This window comes from Penicillium nucicola, assembly GCF_028828085.1.
Source record: "Penicillium nucicola strain IBT 29836 chromosome Unknown utg000010l, whole genome shotgun sequence".
NCBI lineage: Eukaryota > Fungi > Ascomycota > Eurotiomycetes > Eurotiales > Aspergillaceae > Penicillium > Penicillium nucicola.
Genome location: NW_026643134.1, coordinates 1,047,800 through 1,070,453, shown reverse-complemented (window position 1 = coordinate 1,070,453; position 22,654 = coordinate 1,047,800). Strand labels below are relative to the sequence as shown.

Below are 22,654 nucleotides of genomic sequence, written 5' to 3'. Positions count from 1 at the left end.
TTTAAGAATTCTTGTACTTTATATAGAAAATCAAGCATAGCAAAATATGTAAATATGTATGTGTAATTGTACGAAAGTCCAAATAGGTATCAGTATCTTTCACCAAACTCCCACACGCCACAAGGGTGTACATTATAGACTCCACAATAAGGAGAACAAAAGAAAAAAGCAAGGAAGCTATATATCTGATTTTGAAGCAGGTCACATATGACAGGTATTTTCCAGATTTTTCGAATTTTTTTTTTTCATGATTTGAATATTTTTCTCGATCTCAAAGGATTGAATCAAGCAGCAAAATGCATGGCATGAAGGAAAGAAATATGCGTATATTCATTCAAACTCATTTGTGTACAGCAGCCGGGAACGTCGGGCCCATGGGACTCCCATAAGCACCAGGAATTGGCACAGCAGCATACGTTTGCTCACCAGGAGCATTGACATAGTGAGACTGCGGCGGCGAAGGAGCCCGGTGGGGAGGAGGCGGGGACGGCGAATGCGACAGACGAGGCGAGAACTCGCCCTGTGCAGTCTGGGGTGTGGCCTGCTGAACACGAATTGGCGGTGCCTGCAGCTGGAACGACGCAGTCGGGCGTGTAGGCGAGACCGGCGAAGCGTACTGCGTCTGGGTAGCCTGGCCCTTCTCGGCGGCCGAGTATGGATCAACCGGGGCGGCGGCGTAGAAGGGAGATTTGGGCGGGTAAGAGCTGAAGCCTGCGAAGCCGGGGGTGTTCGGGGCTGATTGCAGTCGCAATTGGGCGAGGTAGAGATCTGAGCGGGCGTTGTCGCGAGTGTCCATGGATTTCATGAGCTTGCGCTTGCTCCAGACGCGGTAGAAGACCACGACGTAGATTACTATCACTAGGAGTTCGATGACGACCTCGATGATGGCGCAGACTAAGCCCCAGTCCTGGAGACGGCATAGGAGGGCGTAGTCGACGCTGTTGTGGTAGAGCTCTTCGCGGGTGTTCTGTGCACAGGACCATCCCCACATGTCTTTGCTGTTTCCTGTTGCCTTTGAGTGTTGGTAGATTGCAGCGCCGATAACCCACATGATCAAGTTGAAGGCGAAGAAGGCGATCGAGAAACTCGTGTAGTAGATTGCTGCTTTCTCTGCGCGCTTGTGTCCACCTTTGCGGTAGGCCCAGAATACAATTAAGCAGGCGAAGAGGGAAACGCAGGACATTCCCAAGAGGAGGTACTGAGCCCATGGGTTCGTCCCTTCTGCCCAGGCTGGGAGGCTGTTACGAGTTGGCAGGCTCCTGGTTGCGTTGAAAACGGTCAATGTCACGGCTAATAGAGACAGTACAATGAGACTGCAGCCGAAATTGATGAATCGCAGGAAGACCTTTGCGATACGAACGCGGAGTTTGATTCTCTGGGAATGATGAGTATATTGTAGTCACTGCTTTCAAAGGCATTCTTACCAGGTCTCGGGCATTTTCAACCTCAGCCTTCTTTTCTTGCTTCTCAAGCATATACTCCTGGCGGAAGGTTGGGCTGAGAGGGTTCAGTGACTTGGCCGTTTGGGGGACCTTCAGATCAGGCCTGAAAGGCGACATCGGAACCTGGTCATCTGCATGCTGAGCTAGGTTGTTGTTCGCGACATAGCCAAAGCCGAGATCACCGACACCACCACCCTGCGCCTGGGACTTGGGAGGATCAGCGAAGGGTGACCGACCAGCTTCCGTCCGTTCGATGGGAGAGTGGATAGATGTGGCCTCGGCGAATCGAGCGGTACGTGGACTCTTGATCGACGCATTACTCGTCTCAGACGAGCTGCGAGTCTCTTGGACGGTATGTTGGGGCGGGGCACCCATTGCGCTGTGATAGGAAGCCCGGGTGAGATCCACAGGAACGACAGGCTCGTACGTCTGGGGGGAATTGTTGTGACTGTTGTCGAAGTTTGACATCGAAGCGATAATCAACAGGCGAACCGAGGCAATCAACAAACTTCGAACAATTAGGCTAAGAGAACCAGCTCTTTAGTTGGAATTCACAGGCTGACTACTTTGAATATAGAGACTCGTGGGCGAGCCAATATTTCCAAAGCCACAAGTGGGTAGGACAACAGCTGAACTAGATCAGAGTTGTAGTAGATCACCGATATCGTGTGCGAGGCCTGCGTACACGATACAAAAGCAGAGAGTCAGGAAAGGAAAAAGTGAAGACGGTCAGAAATCAAGAGCCCTGGGCGGCTTGAATATCAATGCTGAGTGCATGGCCCGAGAGGGGTGAAAATGCAGGCTATTGATTCTCGTCACTCCGCAGAGTAAGCGCCGCGAGGGAATTAGCAGCAGTGGCCAGGGTCATGATTGGGAGACGCACAGCCAGTCGAGGCCTCTGCAAGTGCACTGTACCTCGAGGCGTTGAGTGAAGAGTCTGACTGGCCGGCAAAGGTGATCAGCCAAGCTTGTCACAGTGGAGAGACTGACCAGTGAGATGCTGCAATGGCCATGCTTGCTCCTCACGATGCACCTCCGTCACCCCGGCCGGCGCTAATCCGCCGATCGTCTGGCCAACCAGACCAACTGCAGAACCGCTGGAGTTTGGGAGCGGCAGGCGACAGGGTCAAAGGTCAAGGATAATTATACCTGCCAACCCCAGTGCGAGACTTACTAGTACTGAACTAGTCACACATCCTAAATAAGCACCGTTGAATCGGGTCGAGAAAGAGGCGAGGCTGGGGTCTGTGCGTAACTGTTCGCTGCGAGGTGGTCACCGTGATAAAGCAGTCTCTCGCATATATTCACCTTCATCCCAGTATTTGGACGATGGGTGAAAGAAATCGATGATCGAATGCTGCGTGATGTGGAATCGTGTAGCCCCGGTTATAAGAGTCCACGGGTAGCCCGTCGGGGTCTCTTCGTGATTATCTAAGTCCACAGGGCCCAATATCTCCCCAATATCCTCAACAAGAAGTCCAAACAACCCCTTCAAGCCACCTGAAACTCCTGGAATTAATCAATCTATCCTTGGAACTAATTAGGTTTGCCAAGTGGGCTTGTCCTGGTTGGCCACATTCTGCAGCGCTATCCTGGTCCCGGAAGTATATCATTTGATAGTGACCTCTGCAGGGAATGGATGTCATCTTCGCCGAGCTGTATCCTAATTATATCTAAATAGGCTTACATGGGATCTATTGGGATCCAAGTGCCTTCTCTTCTTCCAAGCGAAATGATGTGGCTGCCTCTACGGACATGTAAATTAACCGAGGCAATTCTGCAGTACACATGGTCTTGAGGTATGCTATATTCTACGAAGCATTTCTATCGAGTTGGCAAATCAGAGCCTAAAGATCTTGGTTCGATATATCTCCGTTACTAGGTCCTTAACAGCCGTAGTTAGTGGTGGTCTTAATAGTTATAAGGACGGCCGTAATACGACTGCTGACTCCTTAGTCGAATTCGTTTAACTACGATCGTGTTAGAGACCCCGTAAGGGGAACTCTTCTTAATTCATTGCGATAATTCCGAAACTGCTAGGCAAGGGTAATAGCCCGTCGTGTCACACGATCTATGCGTAGAGGACCGATAATGTGGAGAGGTATAAGGAAAAAGATAATGTGGGTAAAAAGAGTTTTATTTTGTTTTTGTTTTTTTGCTAGACTGGCGGACCATAGACGTGAGTGTATAACCGTTGTTTGTTAGAAAGTAAAGCGTTGGTTAGCAAGGTATTGGTCTAGCCCACACCACTCCGGACTGCCCGTCTTCTTATTTACTCTCTGGCCTCTCCTAAGCCACGGATGACAGGAATCCTCACTTTTGAGAACTAGGACGAGGGGTTTCTTTGGCAATAAGAATAGACTGGGGAGGGTCATCTATAGATCGTTAGTCTTAGTGAATTCAATTCTAAATTAGTCTTTAAAAGTACTTGTCTAGGTTAACGAGGGAGGGACCACGAATCGTTCCAATGAAGCAAAATTCCACCGTAGAGAACAACCGTAAGTACGTTGGATGAGGCATACGTAGTAGAAAGAGCACTGAGGTTGATTCATAAGTATCAACTATTTCAACGCGTAACTGCGTAGTAAAAGGCCTCTTAGTCTTGCTGAGATTGTTGGCTGCACGGAAAAACCGCCGTGTGAATGATGCAATACCATCGTATCGCGACCAAGTTGTCTCGTCTGGGCCACATGCGGAAATGACTTGGCATGTCCGCTCGGTCTTCTGGCGGGTCGCTCCCGCGTAGCAGCAGTCCAGAATACCCAGGATGTCGAGATTGGTGGTGAGGTAATTCGAGCTGAAGTAACTATTGTGGAGATACAGTCATTGAATGTTTTGCCGGCCGAAGCCATGAACAAATTTCAAGAGGCCGTTGGCGGTATCAAGAACACCGTGCCCGATGTATGCAAGAATGAGAAGCGACGGTAGTGGGTGACCGGGTAGATTCATTTTTTTCGATAATGGCGTTGATAGTCTTCATGAGAGTGAGTCCAGGAAGTTGATCGGTTGCTTCCAGCTTCACCGTAGTTGGCTGGATGTCGAAGACATCATCGTTGAGGGACCAGACAAGCGTTTGCGCATCTTCCTTCGCGCCGGTGTTGTCACTTTCAAAACAAAAGATGACCGCTTCCGTAGAGTGGTATGCAGCTCCGCGCGCACGGGCAGCTTCAAGTGTAGCTTTCACTTCTGGCAGACGAGGACGGTCACCGGTGGAAGCCATTATGAGGGAAGCTGATCTAGAAACTTGAAGCCATACTTAAATCTGACTAATCCACCAGCGGCATCTAGATTTAAGCGCTTTTGGGTATTGGAATTTACATCAACTTTTACATCAAAATTTACCTCTAATTCAACCTCTACTATGGCATCAAACTCTTGGCTTTCTAATGAATCGGATGAATCATCAGTTCTCGCTTAGTAACTCACCAAAACCCCGATCTTTGCGGGTGCAGGGTCTATGCTCTCAGGGTGTACCTGAGTCTGCTAGCAATCTGCTACGTACCAGGCAACCAGCTCCTGTCTGTTACGGGGTCAACGGTCAGGCCGTTTCTTCGCCCGATCGAGAGCCATTAGGCGCCTATCAGAGGCGCCTGGCCCGTAGCCCGATTGCTTTCCTAGTCCGCCATGTCCTATATTACACTAATGACAATAGTTTCATATCATACTTTCGGGTATCTCATGTAACAAGATCAAGCAATTCATTCATACCAGTGACTTCTGTTGATATGTTTGGTAGAAAGGTGATGTAATGGGACTTGAGTGACCGCCCGGCGGCAAACGCCGAACCACCCCGGGCTTTGAAGCTTTTACCTTGCATCATCTTGAACATGACAACGAGAACGAAGCTAAGTGGTCTTGCATCTCTTGCTTGTACCGAGTGTAGAAAGCAGCATCTAAAATGTGATGCTAGCAAACCATCGTGTTCGCGATGTGTCCAGAATGGGCTGCTCTGTCAATATCTACCGTCTCGTCGAGGCGGACGCAAGAAACCCCGAAATGAAACACCATATCAACGTCCTCCGATTCCACACAATCAAGCCAATGTCAGTGCTTTTGGCGATCCTTGGCATATTTTTTCTGATCTTGATTTAGGCCAGATATCAGCCTTCAGTCTCCATTGTGCCAATTACCCCTGTGCAGACCACCCCAGAGAACACGCCACAGACGGGCAGGCAAACGGTGCTGAATGTTTCAACCGAACCAGCTCCATGGCCTGTGATGATTACGGGGAATTCTCCTGTACACGCTCAGGTCGAGCCTGCAAGTAAACCTCCTCTTTACGACGAGCGACTACCCCGACTGTACTACGAGAATTTCCATGTCGCTCATCCAGTCTTAGTACCCAGCTCGTTGTATAATGATCGGAACTACCCTCATTTTCTGCAGATGGCAGTGAACTTTGTGGGTTCTCACTATGTTGCATCTATCCCCAGTCAGCAACACAAGGACCAAGTCATTGCCGAACTGAAAATCAACCCCGATCGATCACCTTGCATGGTCCAGGCTTGGCTGATCTATTCTATTGCTCTCTGTGCTCGTGATGAATGGCAGGAAGCACAAGAAGCCTTCTCTAGTGCTATTGACATTGCTTTAGAGCTTGGTATGAATCGATGGTCATTCGCTTCATCGGCAATCTCGGAGAGATCCATCGAAGCAGAGAGCATGAGAAGGACGTGGTGGGAACTGTATGTGACTGATATTTTCATGGCAGTCTCTCTAAAGACCACGACACTTCGATGCAGCACTGTTTCGCCGGAGGTGGGGTTGCCCTGCGAGGAGTCTGCATATAATAGTGGAAGTGAGGTAACGAAGCCACGAATGATGATTGAGTTCAAGCGGAGGATCCTTGCTGCAGAAGATCCAGTCTTCTCATCTTTCAGTTATCGGATTGAAGCCACGACCATTCTGTGCCGTGTTCTTGTCCTCAATCGACTGCGAGACAGTCACCGCGATCATCTTCAGGCCATCGAGAATGCACTCGTGAGCTGGATTAACCACCTTCCGCCCAAGAAGCTCGATATTCTTGATTCGTATGGAAACGTCGATGAAATGATGTTTCAAGCACACTTGACAATCGCATATGCTGCCATGCTCCTACACCTCCCTCGCAGTGACTTTCCATCGGTATTATCCCAATCCCAGCCTGACGAGCGATTCTGGCCCGGGCTTTCAGGTCAGCTCTCGTCCACATTTACCCGCCTAGTTCACAGCATCAAAGCGACCGAGGCCTCCAGACGAATCTCCGACTCCATCTCTGTCTGTCCAAATATCCCCAAACACACTCCTTTCATCATTCCCGCCTTGGCCCTCTGTGGACTCATCCAGCTGGCCACTTCGACCAGCCATTCCGAGGAATGCTTTGACCACCATTGCAATCGAGTCACCCTCATCCTAGGGTGCCTCAAAAGCACCCAGCGAACTTGGAAATTAGCCGAGTCCGTCTACCACGGCCTTCGATCCTCCGCATCTGACATCCTCTCTGATTCCATGGCCAAATGGAACGCCGAACCTCTGCATCGATTCACACCCGCAGTTTCAACCCCTAACGTACAGGAACGACCGAGCTCAAGCTCAAACCCAGCCACCGCCATCCCATACGGACAGGATTTCACCCCGCCAGAGTTCACTTCCGCATTTATCGATCCTACCTGTTACAATGCCTCCTTCTTCAGTGCTATTCCTGACTTTGATATCAATTAGCGGTTATACCTGGGACCAGCGCTAGACACTGTCCCTGCACTTCATATGATCTATGTACATCAGTGACCTCACAATCAAAGTAAACAGCAGCTGACTACGTAGCCATGCCGACCCAGTGCATCTTGGGACTCGGGATCAATGCTGCCAATACGTAATCGCAGGGGCCTAAACATCTATCAGAACCTCCGATTTGCAGACTCGTTCGGTCGCCGACGAGGGAGTCTGAGTCGCCGACCGAGCATTCGATCATTGACGCTGATTGGCCACTCTCAAGATAAACTTCCCCGCTCGGCGATCCAGTCGGAAGCCTCACGCGCACACGTACAGTAGTACGTATGTTTTGTTGTGTCCTACGACATTGGGCGCTACTTGCATTGTCCAGACACGTCGATCTATCAGTTCAGATATGTGTCTTTGTTGCGGTGTGGTTGGGGTTTTGTTATATCGAGACTCTGATTGGATACATCCAATCCATCAGCAATCTATACCATTCGTGCACCTCGGACTTGAGATAGACCCCTTTCACTATGTGGGAGCGGTGTTACCCAGTATTCCTCCATGTACTGTAGAACTTTGAATTTGCTAAGTATCCGGGTGTAACCGGAGTTGAGTTAGGGTGAATCTTAGCACATGTTGTCTACCTCATAGTTTGCCGTTTAAGTTGGACCGATGTGTAGATATCATATACAAACCCCAGCTAAGCCCTTGATAGCTGTGATGGCATTACCAGCACATTCGCCTCGCAATTCGATTTGAGGACTTTGGCGGTACACTTATGGCGTTATCATTCTTTCTATGGCGTTATTGGCCCGTACGCGCAAACCACCTGGATTCAGACGTGGTTTGGTCTGGTCTGGCAACTCTGTCTCAACCATAAACTCGAATTGAGAATCAAGTAACACACTCGTTCTGAAAATAAAACTCTAGAATATGGTCCAAAGATGGCCAAAAGAGACATGCCAAGCGTCACAGTAAACATGGGGATGCATAGCTCCAACTCCACCGCTAGACGCCAACGCCAACCCTGAAAGAAATACACAAATAAAGCGTCGTCGACAAGACCAACGGTCAGGCTTTGGAGAACCGTTGGCCCAGACGAAAATGGGTCCGCGGCCCTGGAATGCAAGGTGTTGGATGAATCGGCGATTGAAACGGGCATTCAGGGGAATGCGAGAATATGCAGCATGATCTCAGTCTCAGAACATGTCTCGACCGTAGTTCTCTTTATAACTTCTCTTGTTTACCTCACAGTCTTCGGCCATCATCACACACTCCACTCTTCTTCAATCAATCTACTACCATCATGTCATTCGCTGTCATTCCTACACTACCCTTAAGCACGGGTCTATCACCGGGATACAAGCACTACACACCGCAATATAATCTCGAAGATCTAGTCCAAGACATCAAATCCCACCTCGGAGAGAGTGGTGGTATTTCTTCCACAGACGTGGACAACGAATACCTCATCTCCCTAGCAAAGAAGTACATCTCAGACCCGAACGACTGGGCTCGATACTTTTACAACGACCCTAGCAAAGCATACACCCGCAATGCAATCGAGAACATCAACCACAAGGCGAACATCGTAAGTGAGAAGAACAGAAGAGACGATCATCACACGCATCGGCAATTAACATCTCATCCTAGCTCCTTCTCGTCTGGAACCCTGGGAAAGGCTCTCCCATCCACGATCATGCCAATGCCCATTGTATTATGAAGGTCCTGGCGGGTACATTACAAGAGACCGTCTATGACATTCCTGATCAGGGGTCCGACTGCCCAGGACCGTTGGAAATCAAGTCAGATTCGAGACATGTGATGAACGACGTCGCCTATATCTCTGATGACATCGGCTTGCATCGCGTTTATAACCCGAGCAGTGATCAAGTCGCTGTTTCTCTTCATCGTGAGTTTTGGGTTCCCCGGGTTGGTATTCGTTGCTCACAAATGCTTGTTCAGTGTATACTCCTCCCAATGCTGCCGACTATGGATATAACATCTACAACGAGAAGACTGGCAAAGCGAGTTTCGTGCCGCAGGCTCATTCTATCCCGCAGAAAGAATGAACAATGGGCTTGATGGGATCTTTGTCAAGGCTGAATTGACGCACTGCAGGGGCTTTTCGCGGAGTTTTCTCTTCTCTTTTCTCTCCTTTTTTTCTTTTCTCTTCTTTTCCTTACTTCCATGAGCACAAGCATGTCGGATGGATTCATTTTTCACTTCGACCGATTTTGGCCAACGCGATATTGCTGGTATACCCATAACGAGACAATGACAATTCTTACCATTAGCCTGAGTACCAACATAAAAGAAACTTACCCCAAAGTGCCAGAGTAAACCGCTAAACCCGGTCGGACGTTGACAAAAACCGAGCATCAGGCAATTCGGTCAACGGCTGAAAATGAAGCTCCGAATCTGTTGGCCGATCCGCTCGGATTTTGGACGACGGGTTTTGCGTCTACCTCGCGGAGTTTCATCGCCTCATCGCCCTGCACGTATAAGTTAAATGCATGGCAGTTTGATTTAAAAGACCTTCTTGAATTCCAACTCCATGTCTTCTGTCATGTCTAGACCTCGCCTTCTTCCGAGATTCCTGTCAACCAAGTCCGCCTCGGCTTTTGTAGTTCTCGGCTTAGGAGCCTACTGCACTCGATCGCTCATACTACCAACCAGCCATGCAGAGTCGAATGAACCTCCAAAGGTTTTCTCTGGATTTGGTCTGACGACACTCCGACTCCAAAGTGCAAAAGATGTCAACCATAACACGAAACGGCTGGTGTTCGAGTTTGCAGACCAGAACGCCCAAAGCGGATTGGCGCTGACATGTATGAACACCACAGCAAAGATACGCATGGCCAAGTTGGATCTGCTAACACCCTGTAGCGGCGCTCCTTACAATCACACGCCCTGCCGGACGATGGTTCCCCGTGTTACGTCCATACACACCCATCAGCGATCTGGGTATGTCTCGTTCTACCGCATCACCCAAACAAGTACACAGGGTTAACAACAGAAATACCAGATCAACAGGGCAATATCGAGCTGATGGTTAAAAAATATCCAAACGGCAAAGCAAGCAGCCACCTCCACTCTCTCGTCCCAGGTGATACCCTTACATTCGCAGCAGCGATCAAAGGCGAATCCTGGACCCCGAACAAATATCCCCAGATCTATGCTATAGCCGGTGGAGCGGGGATAACCCCCATCTACCAGCTAGTGCAGGGGATTCTCAACAACCCAGAAGACAAGACGAAGATCAAGCTTGTGTTTGGAGTCAATACCGAACAGGATTTGCTTCTCCGGGAGGAGTTGGAAGGGTTTAGGACGCGGTTCCCGGATCGGTTTGAGTATCTGTATACGGTTAGCCATCCTACGGGGCGGATCTCCACTGGGGATGGCAATGGTGAGGTTCGGAAGGGGTATGTTACCGAGGAGCTTCTGAGAGACGTTATTACTACGGGTGGGGATGTCAGGGTCTTTGTTTGTGGGCCTCCTGCGATGGAGGAGGCTTTGGCTGGGTCGTGGGGAAAGGAGGGGATTCTGGTGAGGCTTGGGTTGAGAAAGGATCAGGTTTCTAGGTTTTAGAGTGTTGGTGTTGGTTCGGGCGTGTATATTGGAGGCGTTCAGTGCGTTCATACGGTACCCTAGGTATGTGGTTTGATTTGCTATACATAGGCTCTATTTTTAGGATTTCGAATTCAAGTTTTGACTGGTCATGACAACAGACATTGTCTAAGGTCAAAGTATGAAACTCTCATCATTACCAATGCTTAGTAGGATCTTAGAATGAACAGGGTAATCATCTCAGGCATTTGACCTAACAATTTAGCCGAAGCAAGCTCAGTGTTCTCACCTTGTCCAGCAGAGACCCACGCAGTCTAACATCAGAAACAGAAACTAACGTTAGCCTAACTTAATATGCTAAGCCTTCTAGGAACCACCAGCCAAGACTCCAAAATTGATCACCAAGTATCCGCTTCAATAATGACGCGGCCTTCCGTTAGGACGAACTAGTCGTCAACCCGAGCCACGTACTCCAAAAATAGCCATTCCTGTATGTTGTTTGATTCGGCCCTCTTGTACAGTAACATGAGATAGATCAACACACTTATACACGAATTACACCCATCCACATGAATGTATCCCTAATGGCAATGAACAACGCCCACTCTGTCTGATGCTTAGCTCCCACCACGACTCCACAATTCTGCTACGGACTCCATTGGCCCCGCTCCGAAACGGGAGGTGTGACGATCATATGCTATAGTGAGCGATGTGGATAACCGGAAGGATCAGATAGGAGACATTTTTGAGTGGGAGAGGACATAAAACCAGAGGGGAACAGGAACCGAAACAATCGCTGGCATGTAAAAGCTGGTCTACGTTTGATGTAACGTTGATACCAGATGTGTGATTAGGAATCTACTTTGCTTGAAAGCCAAGCTACAACAAGCCTCAGACAGTACCGTCGTGTCAACTAAAGCACAAAGCTTGAAAGGGCAGTGGATCCAACAACGCGAACGAGAATCAATACCTCGTGCGTCATGTCTATCCACAGATCTGCAGAGATGGAAGCGTAAGGCAAAGACGAAACACAGTCCCGAAATCAGATAAATCCAGTAGAACACCGTTGAGCAGAAGTTTATACCAGCATAAAACGGAAACGACAGTGTGGCAAATATATTCATATTATATGCAGACATAGATTCCGGAAAGTAAACGAAATAAGCCCCCAGGGTCCAGGTACCCCGTAAAAATAATATTACACAAGAAATGTGAACAGAACGGAAACAGAGTGTAAGTAGTTCAAGTCCCCAGTTGAAAGCCCATCAAAATAGACAAAAAAAAAAAAGGAAACAAACAAAGATCGCACACAAGCACAGCCCGGCGATGTGGAAATATGATAGTAACAAGAATAGAAAAACAAACGCCAAATGGGGGTATGATATGCATGGAACGATCATGACCTGGTTGATATATACCAGTGGGCTCAGCCATCCCTCTCTTTTCTTCTGTTCACTCTTCGGTCATCGGTTTTCTTTCTGTCTCGGGCCAAAGACGTGGTATATAGTAAATTCATGTCCAAATTGTAAACCCAATGTCGTAGTGGATATAGGTTGCAAAGTGAAAGGTGGTCAAAATGATACACATGCAGATATAGATGCAGGTGTACATGCAGATTTATATGCAGAAATCAGGCACAATATGCAATGCTAGTCATGCAGGATGGAAAACGAAACAGCGAAACGGCTTAGTCTCGGGGAGCGGAGGTGAGGTGAATCGATTCAGTGGGAAGGCCCTCCTCGGAAGGGACGTGCTGGTATGAGCGCGAGCGGCGAGCGCGAATGACACGCCAGATGGCGTAGCCTACACCGCCGAGAGATAGAGATACCAGGATGAAGACTAGGAGGCTGCCGACGCCGCGAATGACGTCGTAGGCCGTGTATACTGCTTTGGCAACTTCTTTTGCATCGGCGTATTGGGACGTGCTCTTGCTGCCGGAGCCGCTTGAGTCGGTCGAGGTGCCGTCGTTGATTAGATCGGAGGACTCATCACCGCTGACAATGGTGCTATCGCCGTCGGAGGTTTTGTCTGAGGTTTTGTCGGAAGTTTTGTCGGAGTCCAGATCCTTGTTTGCTGCGGCGATGATGGATGGGTCGTCGGGGCTAGGTCCGGAAGCGTTTCCTTCCCAGCCCGCACTCTTCCAGTTGGAGGGAATTTCGGTGCGCATGGTCTTGGATGTGTGCATGACATTACCATCGACGTCAATAGCCTGGGCAGAAACCCAGTCCATGTAGCCGTCGGCGATGAACATGGTCTCGAAGTCGGTCTTGTTGACAGAACCGATGAACACGGGCTCGCCGCGGTCGTAGGCCTGCGCGTAGAAATTCCATTTGACGACGTCGGTTGCACCGTTCCAGCTAACGTAGAGAAGGGTTGTTGTGTCCTCGTCGTCAGTTCCGTAGACGGATCCCACTAGATCGGGCGGAGCAGATGGACGGCCGGTGAACTCGCCCTTGAAAGAGCGGTAGGTCGAGTACCGGTCGGAAGTGAAGCGGGCGGTCATTAGGAGATCACCATTCGGGGCGTGCTCACTGGAGTAGCCACGCTCACTCCATCCAATAAAGATGTTATCGTTGGGGAGGATACGCACACTGCCGCGGAGCCGGGTGAGGCCGCTGTCTGGGCGGTTGACACGGCGGACCACCCTCGCAGTCATGGGAACGACGGTGGTGTCCAGCTCGACAATCAAAGCGGCTGAAACATTCTCATCCTGACCCCGTTCGTCGGAGGCGTTGTTCAGGAGTGAGATAACGTGGTGTGTACCGTTCGATGAGACGAACTTGACATCGTGCTGCTTGGAGAAGGTAAAGTCTTGGTCGAAGTTACTTTCCAATCCACCCAGACGCCAGACGATGTTTCCATCCTGACCCGAAATCAAATAGATAGTGTTAGTGAAGCGCAGGGAGATCAGATAGTCACCGGCCTCGTTCTTGTCAACCGCGTTGATATGCACGTAATCCCAACCGGGCTCTCCGGCAGGGTTATCCCACGCATTGAACATGTTCGACTCATGCAGGGCAATCTTGTCGAACGAGTCCCACTCGACGAGCACTTCACTCGTCTCCACGTCCAACTCGACAAATCCACCAGTTACAACCCAACTCTCTTCCGTGGGGCGACCAAAATCAGCCATGTTGACCACCTGGTTGCGGTAGGTACAGGCCAAGGCAGTCTTTCCACCGTCTAAAATGTTGAATTCGTGCATGTTGAAGTCATGAAGCTCATTGACGACTTGGACCTCCTTCTCCACCTCATATTTGCTGTTCACGATCGCACCATGGCCCTTCTTCGAATTGTCGAATTCCCATCCCACAATGAACGACAGGTGCGGGTCATTATCGATGTTGTGTACTGGCTTGAAATCAAAGGTATTCTGGTTCTCGTACAAGGGCGATCCAGCCCAGATCAAGACCTGTTGCGCGGAACGTCAGTTGCATGTTGACTGGGGCCCTGGGCTCTACATACGCCGGTGTCATCGTAGATATAAGGACCGACTTGGTACTGTTGGTACTTTTGTGTGGGATGTTCTGGAGAGATCTGACCGTATGGCGCAACAAAAATGTAGCCCGGGGCCATGCGCTCACGGTCATAGTAAGTGATCTCCCATTTTAAGGCTCGGACCTCAGGGAGCTATACACATGTCAGAAACACGGTCAAAAAGGGCAGTATTCAGCCCTACCGTCACAAAGGACATCAAGTCCGCATCATGGCGCTCGGCAACGACATTACTCGAGAGAAGGAGTAATAGCGCACCCCAAAGCATATTGAATTGAAGGAATGGATAGGAAGGAAGATCTTCCAAAAAGCGAAGAAACCGAGAAAAGCAAGAATGAAGGGGGGGGGGAGAAGAACCGGCTAAGAGAAAAAGGGTATAGAAAGAAAACACACAGGGCCGCGCCCAGCGTCAACGTAACAGTTCTTGGCGTTTCGAGTGGAGAAGCACACGAGTCCACAGCGGAGAGTTCCTCTCCTCTCGTATCTTCTGTTGCCGTATAGTATTGGTTCCACAGTCTGGGTTCTGGTTGGATCTGACATCCCCTAGTCTGTCTGGAGAGATCCATTCACTGCTTGGGCTCAAGGCTGAACGACTCTCTGATGGCGTGGCTTTTGCCCCTGCGCGTCTCGGAGTCGGGCTTATTTTCCCCAATCAGTTGGGACCTGGGCTTTGCCTTTCAGCCGATGCAGATGTGATGAGCAGAGAAAAGAACTGGAGCATCCAGGGGGGAAGTCTTGGCACTCTATCCGAACCTGGACAGAATATCATTTTCAGGAGATGAAAGATCCAATGGACACGGCTGAGGGAAAACTTTTTCCGCTTTTCTGTTCTTTTCTGTGGTTCTCTTTTTTTTGTTGATTTTGGTGATTTGTGTGATTTTGGGAAATTTGTGTATCTGACTTCGGTGATTCCACTCCGAGGCCGGCAGTTGAAGTCTTAACGGATCCACCCTTGACGTGCCGACATATTCACAAGTCTTGTAAGAGAACAACTTAATAGGCCCTATTTGCTTGGAACATGGATTAGTCTACGTTAGCTGAGGCTTCGCCTCAGATCTGATTTAAGCTCGACAATGATGTGTCTAACCCCACGAACCACTTTTCCTTTTCGGTTCCAGAAAGTGGATGTCACTAAGACGCGTAATCCACGATAGGAGGTTCCCCCAAGCGCAGGAGGTTTGTCAAGCGCTCCGCCACGGCAACCGACAACAAAACCTGAGTCTCAAACAGATCTGTCTGGTCCAGCGCTGTCGCCAGCACCTGCTGACCGAACTGGGCCAGGTTGATTCGGGAGAACCCCGGAGGCTCGTCATACAAGATCGCGTCAATGGCCAGGGCTCACGCAAGGGGGTTACACGAAACAACCTCGTGGGTAGAGACACCGCCAGCGGAGATCGTGGCGCAGGCCAACTGAAGATGAACATTCGTCACGTCGACGCGGTGCTCATCGCCCAGAATAGCAGACACGCATACGATCCAGATCCTGACGGGTCGATCTTGTTGAAAATTGAGGACACTTTCGTCGCTGGAGCGTAGGCTGGGTCGCTGTCCTCGCTGCGCGGTGTGTGGGGGTACTTATAACAATGAAGACTCTCACCGCTGCTCACGTTGAGGGCTAGTATTTCCGTGCCTATTTCATGTTAAGGCGCGTCTTATGACCCTGATCGTACGGTTACGCGTTCGCTGCAGAGTGTCGCGAGATAGTCAATGGCATCAGCGACATAATCGTCGTTGACCTGTACCTCAGGCAGTGATGTCCGAGGGAGTCTGATATACAATGCGTGGTTGGAAATGCTGTCGCCTAACTTGGCGAAGTTAAGGTGAACTGTCAGTCCGGTTGGGATGCCCGTGCCTGACACAACGATCACGGGTGTTCTCCCGTGACCGAAAAAGAATGAGTCTGGGATGCGAATTGCTGTGTGGAGTGTATGTCTCCTCTGGCATAGTGCATGGATCATCGCCCGCAGCCTTTGGGTAGATTTTGGTGTTTGGGGCTGATCTTTGGTCGGTAAGTGAGTGTAAGCCGGTGTCGAGGGATCCAACTATCAAATAACATCCGAAGACACGAGACCAGCTTCAGTGATGCCCCTGGCTTCATCATTCATGCTTGTAACTACATTCGACATGATGCTTGGGGTTGCTGACAATGCAGATTCGGGGGTGGTGAGTTTATCGACCTGGTCCGGGTTCGAGGCGATACTCTCGACGGCTGTTGTACTCTCCGGTAGATCTGAGTTGTTGGCACTGGAGAGCATGTCGAGGTTTGTCTTTGCCAAGGCGGAGGATTGATCAGCGGTGAGCGGAGAGCCAAGCGTAGCAGCTGTATACAGGTATACTCTTCCTGGCGAGGGTCATGCCGGGTCAATTTTATGGTATCAACATTTCAGGGGATATCCCAATTCCTCCTATATTGCTCATTTGGGGCTTACAAACAAGATCATATCAACCTTGATTCTAGCTCTCCTGTTGGTGCTTCTTACCTCAAATAAGCAGCTGTGCAATCTTTAATTTGCTTGTCTTACTGGGATATTGTTACAGCTATTATTTACATGACTTAGCCCCAAATATGGGCTCAATTCCTTGTAAATTGACACGCACATTGAGAATTTGGGCCCGTCCGATCCAGGAGTCCTCTCGTCAAGGTCCATGCCTCAACCTGTATTTTAATCCAAGGGTCTTTCTCCCCGCAACATCCCCGCAGATCGTCGCGTGGGGGGAAGGATCAGGGCGAGATGATAAGATAAACAGGAATGCTAGCACGTTACGTTGTAGTCGACTTGTATCATCGAACATGAAAGGAACATTGGAAGGTTGCAGATAAACCTGTCGGGTCAGAAGCGTGTCTAAGTAGTTTATGCAACAAGTACAAGATCTGCCCAGTGCCCACTTCAGCCCGCGGGTGGAGAGCGCATATGATGCCTATTATACTCGGGTCCTACCGTAAATTTTCCAAGGCCAATGTCTCATTCCTGGAAGTGACATCAGAGATGTGACGATATCTTCGCCATGCTAACCCTAGAGCAAGAAGATCTAACTGAACATCGTTAAGGCGCTTGGTGGAGCAGAGAGCCTCAACCAACGCAGACAAACCTAGATTGACCTCCAAGCAAGGACAGCTTGCACACTGTGCAAAGGGATAAGTTCAAGTTTTTAGATATGAGCATGTTTTGAGTTCCATACTACGAGGTCTCCAGGGCATCCCTCCTATTTCAAGTGAAATCATTTTCTTCCGATCCTTGCATAATGCCCCAGACTCTCGGTAGGATCAAGGGTTACGTTCCCCCCGGAGGGGATGGGAGTCGATGTCTCATCGATCCACTTGGATTGAAGATTGACAGTCCCCATGGAGCCGTCATTTAGCCGGGGAGGGGGGGATCCTGGTCTTTCTCGAGGATAATTCTCTCGGAGGCCGTGTGGTCAAGGCAGTCAGCAATTGACATTTCCCCCGATTCCATGGCAGTGTAGATCTATAGATAGGCACGTGGTGTGCCATGACGCTAGTCTGGGACAGGCGAGGCAAAAAAGGCGAAACATGAATGGAATGTGAAGTGACATAGGGTCTTGGAATGGGAATGAGGTTGCCGCAGTAGGGTCGCAATGCAGTCCACACACACAAACACACCGTACATGACCAAGTCAACGATGTAAGTTAGAATATTAAGTTAGTAGGGGGAGAATATCCAGTGCTGCAGTTTCAAGAGAGATTGATCTTATAGGGGAAGAGAGAGAGAGGAGAAGTTCCGAGTGTAACGGTAACTTGGACTACCACCGTTGCACTCAAGGGGGTGATTGGGTATGTACCATACAGAATGTATTGACCACCACCACTACAGAGATGATGGTTTGAATGGGAAAAAGGGAAAGTAAAGGTCAGATATCAACACTCAGATTCAACTCATCTGTTTTGATCCTTCACGCGGTCTTAATCCCGTTAAATCCAGCGGATCGGGAGAGTTGATATGTAATAAATGACAATACCATACACATTGCGACACCGCAAGGGCACTGGAATGGGCCAATGTTGATCCATGCTTGGGTTGACTTCCTCGACACTTTCTCTTCTTCGCTCTGTGGGGATTATTGTCTCTGCTACACTCCCACCCGAACAAACCCACCCAAACACTACTCCAAGTGGGAGTGTCACATCCGCCGTACACACACACACTCCCCTCCCGCCACCCTTATAACCTGTGGTGATTTCCTCTTTGGTCCTATCCCCCCATGTTCTCCAGGTAGGAACGTAATACTGGACGTCCTCGATCTTTCCTCCTCGATTTCGCCTCCCAATCGCCGCCTCATCGCCTCCTCTCCCGATCATGTCGGCTCCACTGGTGAAGGTGCTGCACCGGTTGCAAGAGCTCTTCCATAACGTGGTTTCCGTCCTCGAAAGCATGCTGCTGTTTCCCTCCCTCTTCCGCGGCTTGTCCCACAGACGCCGGAGACCCTTCCTCGGGGCCCACTGGCGACGCCGCGAGCTCGATCATTTCGCCGAAGAGGTAGAATCCCTCTGCTCCACACCGCTGTCCACGCGCAATATGCTCGACATGTCAGAGAAAATCCGCGCGCAGTTCCGCGAGTGCCTACAAACAAGTCCATGTTGCATGTTGCCATCGTACAACCATGCGCTTCCCGCTGGTTCGGAGAAAGGTCTCTTTGTGGCGTTGGATGTGGGCGGATCGACATTCCGCGTAGCGTTGATCGAACTGAATGGACGGGACGAGGAAGTGCGCATTCTCAAAGAGTCCTCGGCGTACATTGATAATGCGGTGAAAATGCTCGAAGGCACTCTATTTTTCGACTGGATGGCCGAAAGAATTGATGCGACTCTGAAGGAGCTGGGTGCGCAGTACGGTCGTGGCGATGTGCCATTGGCGATGGGTCTCTCGTGGTCATTCCCTATCGAGCAGATGTCCCACAGCAGTGGTTTGGTGATTCACATGGGCAAGGGCTTCAAGTGCTCCGAAGGCACACTAGGGCAGGAACTAGGTGGTCTCATCAACGAGTCATGCCGCAAGCGCAACCTGAACGTAGAGATCGCTGCTATTGTGAACGATGGCTCTGCGGCTCTTCTTTCACGTGCCTACGTCGATTCAAAGACTCGCATGTCTTTGATTCTGGGTACCGGTACCAACGTTGCGATCCACTTCCCCGTACACGAGATCGGCATGTCCAAGTTCGGAACTCGTCCAGAGGGCTGGTTCGACTATGCCAAACACGTCATTATCAACACCGAGATGAGCATGTTCGGTGGAGGTGTGTTGCCCTTGACCCGGTGGGACGACGTGTTGAACCGCACCCACTTGCGTCCCGACTACCAGCCACTCGAATACATGATCACAGGCCGGTACCTGGGCGAGATTGTTCGCCTGATCATCGTCGAGGCTGTCGAGACTGCCCGGCTATTCAATGGCGAGCTACCGCACTCCATGCGCGAACCGTACTCCTTCGACACCAGCATTGTTGCCTTCCTCGAAGATGACTCCTCCGCTTCTCTCTCCGCCTCCGCCGTTCTCCTGCAAAAGCAACACACCTTCCCCAACACCCCCTCTGTCGAGGACCTCCGCTTCCTCCGCCGCATCTGCCAAGCCGTGTCCCGCCGCGCAGCAGGCTATCTTGCAACCGCCATCCACAGTATGTGGTGTCTACGTAACGAGGCCGAATTTCCCGTCTCCACCTCCATCCATGACTCCCTGGACAAGGAAACACCCGAAATCACTGTCATTGAAAGCGAGGATAACCCCAAGAGCCTATCCATCGCGTGCGACGGCACCGTCATCAACAAATACCCCGGCTTCCGCGACTCCTGCCAGGACTACCTCAACCAGCTTAGCGAGGAATCTCACCCGGGCACCGGCGCCTCAATCCGCCTCAACCCCGCGCCGGAGAGTGCTATTATCGGCGCTGCGGTTGCAGTAGCTGTGGCCGTGGCTGAGAGGTCATCTCAGCACTAAGACTGCTGATCAGACTGATATGATTGATGTATGACTTGCACGCTGAGCATAGATCTTAAGCCTAGATCTTGAGCTTTTCCTTTCGTTGTGATTTCCCTTTCCTCCTTTTTTTCCTTATTCTCAACCATGGCTCTCAATCATCGGCGCATGATACGTGGTGGCTTTCGTTTCTCTTTCTCTGCATGGGCATATCCCGATGGGAGTCTTTGGAGGGCATTTGACTTGTTCCTCATTTTAACTTATACTTTTGCGCTCTTCTCGGCACTTGACTCGCTAGCATTTGCGCGGTGTTTTTCTGGCTCTTGGAATTCATATGGGTTCATCGATGTTGTCTCCTGTCTTTTTGGGTCCGGCTGGGCGGAGTCCGGTTTGATCTAGTTTATTCGGCCTGTCTTCTTGACGGCCTCGTTGGTTTCGTGAATTCATGGTGGCATATCTGGTTTTTCTATTGGCTCTCTATCTTTACGGCTAATTTGTTTCCTTGCTGAGATTGTGTAGCCATAGAATAATCGATAGAGCTGGCTACCTATTGATTCTTTGTAGAACGTCGGAACTAGGAAACTTTTGGTCGAGCTTTTGCATCTTGTTTCGAACTTAGCTCCTCACACGACGTTCTGTAAGGTCCTCCCACCCTAGCCTGGACATATAGTATTTCCAGCTCTGGGATCAGAGTCTAGTAATAAAAGGGCAGCACAACCAGTCAAGGTAGCTGCCTGCTTCTTCTTCTTCTTCTTCTTCTTCTTCTTCTTCTTCTTCTTCTTCTTCTCGGTCTGACACCCAGTGGATTCGGCGGAAATAAATTAAACTAGTCAACACGGCAGGCAAAAAAAGAGTTCTGATATTAACCCGAGGGTAGACAGAATTAAAAAAATTATAAGTAAAAAAAATTGACCGACGCAGGGGTCGAACCTGCAATCTCTTGATTCGTAGTCAAGCGCCTTGCCATTGGGCCAGCCGGCCTATTTGTTGAAGAAAGCGGACAGCAATGGCAATATGAGCCAGAACAACATTAACAAGCAGTTTAGCTCATTTTCCGTATCTAGGATTTTGTTTTATACTACAAAGTCATGATTTTCGGGTTGAAACTTCAATTTTTCCATTGTCAATAGACTTAAGTATTTATATGAAACGCAGAAACTCCCCAATTTTGTTAAATCCGCTCATCTCAATTTTGGTGCCTATCTCTCAACTGAATATATATTACCTCTAGGAACGCAGATACATATGTTTAACCAACTCATATATGCTAAAATTGGGAATTCAATCACTCAATCAAAAAGAAACCCTACTCATTGATTCCAGGCGTATGTCTCAACAAATAACACAATTCTACTCCTCAACAGCAGTCTTGTCAACACCAATAGTGATATACCCAATCATACCCTTGGAAACGTCATTCCCATCGACAGGAACAACAGAGAAAACAGGGTTATATCCATTGGCAAAACTACTACCGAAGATACTATCCGCAGCATTGGTCGTGCGGTTGATCTGAGTGTGCGAGGCATACGGCTCAAGAGCCATGATCTTCTCCGACAAGGGCTCGTCGAAGTAGACCTGACCGGTGCTGACGGTGTTACCATAAGCCACAGTACCATTGCCGCGAATAGTCCAGTCCGTGTGAACCTGCACATGGATGTGAATCGAGCGTTGGATGTAGAAACCTGCGATTGTTAACATTGAAACCACCCCAAGATAGAACCCCAAAAAGGAAGAAAAGCGTACCAGGGAAAACAGTCTTCATCTCCATCATGCCATGCTCATCAGTAGGCCACATTCCACGCAAGAAAGTCGTGTCGTCAGTATGCAAATCGGCAGTCGCCATGTCGGTGACATTCAGCTGGTCCAGCAACTCCTCAAAAGGAGTGTTGGGCGACAGTCCCGTGAAACTAGAGTATGAACCCGTAGCATTGCAATGCCAGAAATCAACCAGCACACCCTCCAGTGGCTCACAGGTCTCCATGTCCAGAACGCCCACATCAAGCCAGAGCGGGACACCGGGCTGGTCCTCGGTCATATCCTGACGGAGGGTCTGCGACTGCGGCCAGATGTATGGTCCTTCTGTGACCTCGGGTGTCAGGACGCAGGTGTCGTTTTGGATGGCGTTATAGTAGTTTCCCTCCGTTTGAATTTGATAGGTTGTGTTGGTTGTTGCGCCTGGGAAACGCTTGTGCAGGTTGCGCTTGATGCGTCTAGCGTTGTAGTTGCCGACGTGATCTGCGCAGCGAGCTGAGAGGTTGCTGCGGCGGGAGATTTCGCGTTTGCTTGGTTCGTGGTGAGGACCTGGGTGGGCTGTTGCCAATGTGGCAATGCCTGCTGCGGCGAGAAGCTTTGTAAAGTGCATTGTTGTTGGGAGGGCCTTGGGCTTCTTGGGACTAGATTGGCTTGGGGTTTACGGGGACTTTATACGTGACAAAGAGTCCTGGAGAGTGTATCCTCCTCTTGATTGAGATATCTATCTTGTCGTACCTCTTTTGCGTAAGCCACTGGAGAATTGAG

General features: G+C 49.8%; 8 protein-coding genes across 8 annotated transcripts; 4 read left to right on the top strand and 4 right to left on the bottom strand.

Annotated features, from left to right (window-relative positions):
* Nucleotides 1-340: 340 nt before the first annotated feature.
* On the bottom strand, nucleotides 341-1,910 carry N7511_008946 (uncharacterized protein; the record flags this gene model as incomplete). The annotated part of the gene is made up of 2 exons (XM_057131323.1): nucleotides 341-1,375; nucleotides 1,425-1,910. The coding sequence occupies 2 exons, from the start codon at nucleotides 1,908-1,910 to the stop codon at nucleotides 341-343; spliced, it is 1,521 nt and encodes a 506-aa protein (XP_056979311.1).
* Nucleotides 1,911-5,381: 3,471 nt separating this feature from the next.
* N7511_008945 (fungal specific transcription factor domain-containing protein) lies at nucleotides 5,382-7,142 on the top strand (the record flags this gene model as incomplete). Its single annotated transcript, XM_057131322.1, has 2 exons — nucleotides 5,382-5,489; nucleotides 5,535-7,142. 2 exons carry the CDS (start codon nucleotides 5,382-5,384, stop codon nucleotides 7,140-7,142), a joined length of 1,716 nt encoding a protein of 571 aa, XP_056979310.1.
* A 1,303-nt stretch (nucleotides 7,143-8,445) lies between these two features.
* N7511_008944 (uncharacterized protein) lies at nucleotides 8,446-9,211 on the top strand (the record flags this gene model as incomplete). Its single annotated transcript, XM_057131321.1, has 3 exons — nucleotides 8,446-8,730; nucleotides 8,793-9,051; nucleotides 9,105-9,211. The coding sequence occupies 3 exons, from the start codon at nucleotides 8,446-8,448 to the stop codon at nucleotides 9,209-9,211; spliced, it is 651 nt and encodes a 216-aa protein (XP_056979309.1).
* A 485-nt stretch (nucleotides 9,212-9,696) lies between these two features.
* N7511_008943 (cytochrome b5 reductase family protein) lies at nucleotides 9,697-10,730 on the top strand (the record flags this gene model as incomplete). Its single annotated transcript, XM_057131320.1, has 3 exons — nucleotides 9,697-9,970; nucleotides 10,029-10,106; nucleotides 10,168-10,730. 3 exons carry the CDS (start codon nucleotides 9,697-9,699, stop codon nucleotides 10,728-10,730), a joined length of 915 nt encoding a protein of 304 aa, XP_056979308.1.
* Nucleotides 10,731-12,396: 1,666 nt separating this feature from the next.
* N7511_008942 (uncharacterized protein) lies at nucleotides 12,397-14,472 on the bottom strand (the record flags this gene model as incomplete). The annotated part of the gene is made up of 3 exons (XM_057131319.1): nucleotides 12,397-14,121; nucleotides 14,175-14,339; nucleotides 14,389-14,472. The coding sequence occupies 3 exons, from the start codon at nucleotides 14,470-14,472 to the stop codon at nucleotides 12,397-12,399; spliced, it is 1,974 nt and encodes a 657-aa protein (XP_056979307.1).
* Nucleotides 14,473-15,335: 863 nt separating this feature from the next.
* On the bottom strand, nucleotides 15,336-16,459 carry N7511_008941 (putative lipase; the record flags this gene model as incomplete). Its single annotated transcript, XM_057131318.1, has 4 exons — nucleotides 15,336-15,541; nucleotides 15,587-15,758; nucleotides 15,875-16,198; nucleotides 16,259-16,459. The coding sequence occupies 4 exons, from the start codon at nucleotides 16,457-16,459 to the stop codon at nucleotides 15,336-15,338; spliced, it is 903 nt and encodes a 300-aa protein (XP_056979306.1).
* Nucleotides 16,460-18,520: 2,061 nt separating this feature from the next.
* On the top strand, nucleotides 18,521-20,155 carry N7511_008940 (putative hexokinase; the record flags this gene model as incomplete). Its single annotated transcript, XM_057131317.1, has 1 exon — nucleotides 18,521-20,155. One exon carries the CDS (start codon nucleotides 18,521-18,523, stop codon nucleotides 20,153-20,155), a length of 1,635 nt encoding a protein of 544 aa, XP_056979305.1.
* A 1,329-nt stretch (nucleotides 20,156-21,484) lies between these two features.
* On the bottom strand, nucleotides 21,485-22,499 carry N7511_008939 (intradiol ring-cleavage dioxygenase; the record flags this gene model as incomplete). The annotated part of the gene is made up of 2 exons (XM_057131316.1): nucleotides 21,485-21,819; nucleotides 21,881-22,499. 2 exons carry the CDS (start codon nucleotides 22,497-22,499, stop codon nucleotides 21,485-21,487), a joined length of 954 nt encoding a protein of 317 aa, XP_056979304.1.
* Nucleotides 22,500-22,654: the final 155 nt, after the last annotated feature.